Raw genomic sequence first — 8,953 nt, 5'->3', positions numbered from 1 at the left:
CAGTTATGATTACGATTTTTTGATGTTTTTTCGTTTTTGTTATTAAGGAGAAACTAGACTCTTTAAAATTTAATGTTTGTATCAATATGTATTGGAAGTTGGAACATTTGATGTATTTGAAACTTGAGTGACAGGTTCAGAAAAATTTGCCCGTCATTTTTCTGAGACTGACAGATATAAAAAATTTCAGTGACTTAGCTGGTTAACCAAAAACTGAATGGTTTTATACAAAACCGAGTTCGAACCGAACCGAGCAAAACCGAACTACCTTAATGGTTTCATTGGTTTTCATTATTGGAAACCGAGTAGTTCGGTTTCGGTTTAATTTTTTCCAAAAATCGATGAAAACCGAACCATGTGCAGCCCTAGACATAATGTATCTTGTTGTCATAATATTTGTCTTATTTAATAATGAATATAAATATAGTATTAGATAAAGGAAAAAGGGATTTTATTTTATTTATTTTTTCCTTTGCAAGAAAATCCCTATTTCTAAGCTTGTGACTTATCCAATCACCTAGAAGAGATTTGGTTATCCTTTCCTCCATATTGACATGCCATGTCATTACTTATTGCACCATTAGATATAGGCTATCAGCTCCTAGATCTCAAAGAAATATCCCACGTGCTGTTTGCAAAGTCGGTCTAACGATTTCAGCATTCACGTCTTCGTCCTTTATACACCTTACACGTGTTGATTATGCTGGTCCAAGTGAAAGATTTTATCAAGTAATAAACGGACAACAAGACAGGTGTACAAAATGATAGGTTTTATGACTTATTGGGACGGTACAACGCAAAACCTATCGTGGCAAATCTAAAACAGCGAAGCTGAGCAATTTTCATTTAGTCGAGATACATAGAAAAACCTAATTCAGTTTTGAGATTTTTTCTTACTGTTTTCAGAAATAAAACTAAGATTTCTTTTTTTATATATTTTATTTTGCATTAAATGAGGTTTGGCAATGGGCGGTTATCTCCCATGCGGGTTTGTAGATTTTATTGAACCCTAGGCTAGGAACCAATCACACACCTAAGGAGTCCATTTGCACGGGTATGAGCAGGCTAGCCCGGCCCGGGATTCAAATACCCTAACCCTAACAATGGACACTAACCTCTCCAACGTTGTAGGGCCACAACCATCTTAGTATTTTGGCACGTAATTTAAATTGAAAAATGACCCTCTAAATCTTTATGATTGCTTTATTTTTTGAAAAAAATAGGAATTTGAGACAAACCATGTGAGGTAATAAAATTGTTTTGCGAAAAAGAAGTTTTACTTTATAAGACGTGTCATTGAATAAAAATGAGCCACACACTTCAAATATGTCGCCCGATCATATCGTAGCTACACACTCGACACAAACAAGCCGGGAGTCAACCGGTTGGGATTGGAACGGCCAGCAAGGTGTTATATGTTTTTTTTCTTTCAAGACATAAAATGCGTTATGGTTTTGACAACTGACAGTCATCATTGGAAAATGGAAATAAAAATGGAAATATCTTAAAAACAAATCTTTTTGAATAAGATTATGTATTTATCTACATGACTGTCTCCTTCTATATAAGCTCTCCATTATACCATCTACTCTCCCATTCACAGACAACACAATTCCAAAATCTAGAGAGACAGAGATGTGTGGTTTATTTGTATATGTGCTTCTGTTACTCCCTATAGTCCTAACATATATATTCTTCCATCGAAAGAGAAACCAAAACCATGATCGAGTAAAAGCAAAGCTTCCACCAGGTTCAATGGGTTGGCCTTATATTGGAGAGACACCACAACTGTATTCGCAAGACCCTAATGTCTTCTTTGCTAGTAAACAAAAAAGGTTCGTTTTAAAAACAAATTCTAGTTGTCGTTTGTATAAAATTTGAATTTTTTTATGGATTTTAATCATAATATGGTTATTTGGTTGAAAATAATAGGTACGGAGAGATATTCAAAACACATATACTTGGTTGTCCAAGTATCATGTTGACGAGTCCTGAAGCAGCGCGATTCGTATTAGTTACGCATGCTAATTTGTTCAAGCCAACGTATCCTAAAAGTAAAGAAAAAATGATAGGACCATCAGCTCTGTTTTTTCACCAAGGAGATTATCATTCTCGTCTTCGAAAAATTGTTCAAGGTTCATTATCTCCAGAAAGCATAAAGGGACTTGTACCAGATATCGAACGTATCGTAATCACGACGTTAAATTCATGGGTTGGCAATGATAACCACATTGTTAATACTTACCATGAAATGAAAAAGGTCGGTCATATATACATACTTTCTGTAATTGGCATAAAAGATGAATGCCATTAAAGTAAGGCATATAAGTGAAAGTCGCGATATTAATGGGTTCTTTAAACTAGTTATATGAATCTATGTCGATAACGATATAGTTGTCCTTTTGTTCATTCTTTTTGTTTTATGAGGAAAAAAATATCTAACTTTTGTTAATTCTGACGTGCAGTTCTCGTTTGACATCGGCATACTCTCAATTTTTGGTCAGTTAGATTCTTATTACAAAGAAGAATTGAAGAAAAATTACTTCATATTAGATAAAGGATACAATTCTTATCCTACAAATATGCCAGGAACTCTATATAGCAAGGCAGTCTTGGTAAATAATTTGGTCTAATTTTGTAACATTTTTTTTTACGTTCGAGATATTTTAGTTATGTTAATTTCTGCTCTTATGAATTAATTTTTGTAGGCAAGAAAAAGATTGAGTGAGATTCTAAGTGAAATTATTGGTAAAAGAATGGAGAAAAGAGTAGAGGATAAAGATCTATTGGGCTGTTTGATGCATTCCGATGACGAAAAGGCGGGAAGGTTGACGGACGATCAAATTGCTGATAATATAATTGGAGTTTTGTTTGCTGCTCAAGACACTACAGCTAGTGTTCTTACATGGATTCTCAAGTACCTCCATGATCACCCAAAACTTTTAGAAGCTGTGAAAGTAAGAACAGGAAAAAGTGCCCCATTATTGAATTTCAAATTTTCAGCTTAGCAACCTTATTAGATTCCCATTATTAAAGATATAAAGTGGTCTCTTCTTAACAGGCTGAGCAGAAAGCAATATATGAAATGAATGATGGAGGAAGCAAACCCTTGTCATGGTCTCAAACTAGAAATATGCCGGTCACTTTTAGAGTATGTTTACTATTCATACCATCTCCATCTCCTTTTTATTTTTATTATTCTGTGACGTCTCACCAAATCTCTATGAAATTTGAGACAAATACAGACTGTTATAGTTTTACTACGTATTTTTGAATAAGTTTGAATTTTTCAGGTTGTATTGGAGAGTTTGAGAATGGCAAGCATCATATCATTCACATTCAGAGAAGCTGTAGAAGATGTTGAATACAAAGGTAATAAAATGTAGTCTTTCTTCTTTTCTTCAATACAATAAGGAATATCACTGTTATTAATCGTAGGAATTTTTTATCTGACAGGTTACCTTATTCCTAAGGGTTGGAAGGTAATGCCTTTATTCAGAAATATTCATCATAACCCTGAATTCTTTCACGAGCCTCACAAGTTTGATCCATCAAGATTTGAGGTACGGCTCTGTGCACAATTATTTTTAGGCTCAAATGGTAATCAGACACTCACACAATGAGGTTTCTGTTGATTTTGCAGGTTGCACCAAGACCCAATACATTTATGCCATTTGGAAATGGAGTACATTCATGTCCAGGGAATGAACTTGCCAAAGTGGAGATTCTTATATTACTGCACCACTTAATAACAAAGTTCAGGTATGACACAAGCAAGCATAACACAGTAATGGTAGAGACAGAATTAAAGATATATACTGTGAGTGCTAATTATAATCTGACAATGCAATTTTGTTTTGCTGCTGTTGGTTTTGGTTTACAGGTGGGAAGTGATAGGATCTCAAAGTGGGATTCAATATGGCCCATTTCCAGTCCCACAACAAGGATTACCAGCAAGATTTTGGAAAGCAGAATCAGACAGTAATAATCAAACTCACCATGGATTGTCATAAACTTAGGAGGGATTGGGGTACCCCCTAGCTTAATATCTCTTACTAAGTTTCATTTCAGCAATTTTCATAATAAAATTTTGAAGCATTGATCCTGCTACTACATATGTGATCAAGTATTCAATCATGCATGGCCATATATGTGTGCGTTATACAGCGTCACGTACTCAGTACGTGCTCACACCTGTCATCCTGTAAATGATTAAAGTATGTGACAACCAGGAAGGGACAAGTGTATTGGCCCATAGAAAGAAGTGGTTTTTGTTGTTGTTGTCACTCTCTAAAGACACAAGATTTTGTGGAATATATCTGTTTTTGTTTAATTTGGTAAAGATTGGAGTCTCATTCAAAGTACATACGCTGTAGTGTTTGCCTTTATAAAACCCTCCAAGAAGTGGACAGTAAAATGTCAATGGTTTCAGGAGTTGTATGGATGTATCTTGGTAGGACTAATTGTTGTCCTCTGGCTCTGAGTGAAGGGAAAGCCACTCATGACTCGCCTATACAACTTTTTTTTTTTGGTTTTGGCATCCCCCTCCAACACCAAAACCTTCCCAATGATATTAGGACAACCGACAGCCTAAGAGTAGCGTCAAGTAAATGGTAAATTGGCCATCAATGTCTGCTGAAGGGTCTAAGAAGCTAATGTAAACAATGTTGATAGATCGATATGTGAGTAAATGTTATTGATCATCTTCAGAATTCAGTTTACAATATGTGTGAATGTTGTGTGCTACATATGTAGACAACACGCACTTCAGGTATAAACGGTGAGCAGATACCTTCTCGATCAGTGTCGTTCACTGTAAGTGTTAAAACCATACAACAACAGACAGTTCATGGGCCCGGCCCATTATTTTCAGCTAGACCGTTTGCGATGGGTTAGGTCAAGTATGCGTCATGGTTTTTGCTCTACCAGGGGAGCTTGGTGTAACAGAGTTGGCTGGCGATTTCAAAATCGAATTTCACGATCACCAAGAGTATATAAAACAAGGCTCAATTGGGGGCCATCCAAACTAATTGGAGTCAGGATACATTTTACATCCACGCAAAAAAATATATGGGGCTTTCAAAATGATGGTGAAATAACTATTTTACCTTTCTCTAATAACTTCTTATCCTCCGCTCCCTCTCTCCTACTGTTTCCCGTTTCATTAACGACTTTTGAGAAAAAAAATTCTCACTGATTCATCGTCGTAAGTGAACTAAAAAAAATTAGGTTTTCAACTGCAAAATTGCAGTTACAGTTCCAGGATCGTTAACCACGATTTTTTATTGCTTAACGATTTTTGATATGCATGTTGAATTGATAAAAAATCGTTAACCATTAGGATGTAGTAGATAACGACCCTAAACCTGGTTTTCTGTCCTAGAATAGTGTCGTCTAGGGATTTCTAAATCGCTAACGACTCTATATGGCTCGCTAGGGTCGTCAGTATATAGGAATGCCTAATTAACGACCCTAAGAGTAACATCTTCAGAGAGTAAAAAGTTTTAGAGTCGTTGGGTTCTAAACAAATTAAGTTAACGACTCTATATGACCTAACTAGCTGGAGTCGTCAATTATATCACACTTGGTTGACGATTTTTCATAACCTGCAAAAGTTGCAGGTTTGAATCGTCAAAGGTTGTGTCAAGTAATTGACGACTCCTTAGAGTCGTTCGTTTATTACCCTCTCGACTTAACGACCCTCACTCTGAGTAGTTGCATAGTGTACATGAATCGACCACTTGGGGCATCATTCATACAATTTGAAGAGTATAGGAAGTTTACCTGATTGTTTTGAGCTTCGGGTTCTTCATTTTGAGGATTGGTTCCTTCATTTTGAGCAATATGATTCCTCTACTGGAATCCCCCCAAAAACTCAACTTCTTCCTCTCCACAACACAAAAACACAATTTTTCTTTTATCAAAATTTTATCCTAAATCTGATTTTAATCTAATTAAACTAATTAATAATTAATTAACTTAATTACCACTAATGATTTGGGGGTAGTTTAGCCATTTAAAAAAGTTGGGGATAAGAGATAACTCCCAATTTCTGTTTCATGACCTTTTTTATCCTGTAATTAGGATCCCCAATTATTTTTCCAGGACCCCCAATTCAACCTTGTATATATAAAATTATTCATATTGTTGGTGTACTGGCAGTTTATCCTACACGCTGCATTTTTGATGTGTTTTCGTTTGTCCGTTATCAGTGTCATAGTTTATTTGGTGAAATGAGTGATTCTAGCTGATCAATAAATTTTCTCCTTTCCCCTTTCAACAGTTGGTTGAATACGACAATGATAGAAAATAGAAAAATCTTAAACACCTCGCATCTTAATGAATTTAACAAGGTAATGCTCCGACTGTAACTCTCCCTTGTATTGCAGTCCGTTTTGAGAATTTAATCTTCCATGAATAGCACACCACAACAAAAAATTAACCTTAGGTAGAATTCCATGCACCCAAACAAACTCATGTGGAAAATTATCTACACCATCTTCACTGATCACCTTTGAGTATAAAGATTTTACTGTAAAAATTCCATTTGTAGTCATCTGCCATCTTCTAACATCTGGAAGAATATCCAGTATTGGAGGAGTAGGATCAATGACCTGGAGGAGAGCAGCAAAAGAATTTACTTCATCATTTGAGAGAGTTATTTTAAAATCAAATCTCCAAGAGTTTTCTGCAGTAGTACGATCAGCTAAGCTTGCATGTTTGAGCCTGTCCAACTTATACAGATTGTTAAAAGAGTCCATTAGACACAAATCCCCTTTCCATCTGTCATGCCAAAAAGAAATGTTCTTTCCTGAGTGAATGCCGAGAGAGTAATTAGCAGATATAATATTACCAGCTTCAACAATGGTCCTCCAACAAGAAATTTTCCATGAGCAGTTTGAACTTTTCCTGGCATCCAAAAAGAAAAAGTGCTGCCATATTTTTCTACAATGATTTTGTACCATAAATGTGATTTTTCATTCCCAAATCTCCAACACCATTTTGCAAGAAGAGCTAGATTCATCACCCTGAGGTTAAGCACCCCTAAACCACCTCTCTCTTTAGAAGCCATTACCAACTTCCAGTTAATCAAATGAGAAACTTTACTTCCAGAAGAATTATGTTCCCATAGAAAATTCCTCATCTTCTTCTCTAAGATATTTATGATAGAAATAGGAGCTTTGAATAGAGAGAAATAATACATTGGAAGAGAGATTAGAATGTGTTTAATAAGAGCCAGTTTACCTCCCTTTGAAAGTGAGATTTGATTCCAGAATGTGAGTCTTGCATCAATTCTTTCAAGAATGGGTTTCCAGATTGACTTGCAGTTAGCTTTAGCACCCAAAGGCATACCTAGATACAAAAATGGCAGATTGTCTATTTTGCAACAAAAAAAAATTGCACAATCATGTAGTTCTGTAACATTTCCAATGGCAATTAATCTTGTTTTGGTAGTGTTAACCTTCAGTCCTGAAATGAAATCAAAGCAATGAAGTAAAGAGAAAATATTTGCAAGTTCTTCTTTCTTGTTATCCACAAAGATAATTGTGTCATCAGCATAATGTAGATGATTCACTACAAGACCATCCTTCACTACCGAAAAACCATTGAAGAGACTTAGGTTAGCTGCTTTATCTAAAAATCTGGAAAAACCTTCCATGGCTGTATTAAACAGTAAGGGTGATAATGGACAGCCTTGTCTAACTCCCCTTGTACTTCCAAAAAACCCAACACTGTTCCATTAATCAACACTGAGAAAGATGTTGTAGAATAACAATATCTTACCCACTTGCACCATCTTCAACTAAAACCCATCTTCTTCATAACAAATTCCAAATAACTCCAGTTAACTCTATCAAATGCCTTTTCAAGGTCAATCTTACAAATTATCCCTGGCATGTTAGATTTTAATCTAGAGTCAACAAGTTCATTTGCTATTAGAGTTCCATCAAAAATCTATCTACCTTCTATATATGCACATTGAACAGGTGATATAAGTTTAGGCATTACCAACTTGAGTCTTGTGGCTAGAACTTTAGCTATAATTTTATAAGTAATAGTAAGCAAACAGATTGGCCTACAGTCCTTAATAGATTCCACATGATCTTTTTTAGGCACTAAAGTTATGAAAGTAGAATTATGTTTCACCTCAATGCTACCTGTTTCATAAAACTCTTGTATTGTAGCCATGATATCCGATTTCAAGAAACTCCAGCATTTAGTGAAAAACATTAGAGGATAGCCATCAGGCCCTGGTGCCTTGTCTTGTCCCAAGTATTTTATAGCATTCAACACCTCTTCTTCAGTGAAGTTGGCATCCAAAATTTCAGATTCCATAGAATTAATGCTATCAAAGCTAATGTCTTCTAATGCAGGTCTAATGATCTCCTTCTCCTTGAACAGATTTTTGTAGAAATCTACAATGTGATTCTGCAGTTGATGCCTGTCATCAGACAACACCCCATCAATGTACAATTGCCTTATCTTATTATGCCTTCCTCGGTTAACCAGTTTGTTCTTGATTTTATTTTCCAATCAACCTCCTCCATCTTTGTAACTTTCTCAAACTCAGCTTTGTGTTGTAACTTCTCATTCAGCTTCAAATCAGATAAAAAATCATCTCCAACTAGACTATCAAGAGCTTGTATCTCAGATAGAATAGTCTTGAGTTTAACATCTGTCTTCCCAAAAGTTTCTTTATTCCATTCCTTTAGTTGCTCTTTGAGAGCCCTCAGCTTACACCAAAGTATAGTACTTGGACTACTTGCAAAACAAAAAGGAAACCACCACTCCTCTAGCAGTTTAATGAATCCATTCTCCAAAAACCACATGATTTCAAATCTAAAAGGGCTAGGTCCCCAAGAAGGATCAGAGATGTCTAGGATTATGGGAATATGATCTGAGGTTTGTCTGGCTTTGGATAGTTGAGAAACATTAGGGTAATGGGCTTCAA

General features: G+C 35.6%; 1 protein-coding gene across 1 annotated transcript; it reads left to right on the top strand.

Annotated features, from left to right (window-relative positions):
- Positions 1–1,613: 1,613 nt before the first annotated feature.
- Positions 1,614–4,275, top strand: LOC113352916 (abscisic acid 8'-hydroxylase 4-like). The gene is made up of 9 exons (XM_026596666.1): positions 1,614–1,835; positions 1,933–2,260; positions 2,466–2,615; positions 2,709–2,957; positions 3,062–3,151; positions 3,294–3,372; positions 3,457–3,563; positions 3,644–3,762; positions 3,884–4,275. The coding sequence occupies exons 1-9, from the start codon at positions 1,636–1,638 to the stop codon at positions 4,011–4,013; spliced, it is 1,452 nt and encodes a 483-aa protein (XP_026452451.1). The 5' UTR covers positions 1,614–1,635; the 3' UTR covers positions 4,014–4,275.
- Positions 4,276–8,953: the final 4,678 nt, after the last annotated feature.

Source organism: Papaver somniferum, chromosome 2 (assembly GCF_003573695.1).
Source record: "Papaver somniferum cultivar HN1 chromosome 2, ASM357369v1, whole genome shotgun sequence".
NCBI classification, from domain to species: Eukaryota; Viridiplantae; Streptophyta; class Magnoliopsida; order Ranunculales; family Papaveraceae; genus Papaver; species Papaver somniferum.
Note: the sequence above shows the minus strand (reverse complement) of the source record. Positions and strands in the feature narration are given on the sequence as shown.

Bases quoted from the DNA above. Each gene is read 5' to 3' on its own strand.
- LOC113352916 (XM_026596666.1), top strand. From the start codon at position 1,636: ATGTGTGGTTTATTTGTATATGTGCTTCTGTTACTCCCTATAGTCCTA. The intron at 3,152-3,293 runs GTATGTTTACTA...TGAATTTTTCAG, and splicing joins ATATGCCGGTCACTTTTAGA to GTTGTATTGGAGAGTTTGAG. The intron at 3,564-3,643 runs GTACGGCTCTGT...TTGATTTTGCAG, and splicing joins TTGATCCATCAAGATTTGAG to GTTGCACCAAGACCCAATAC.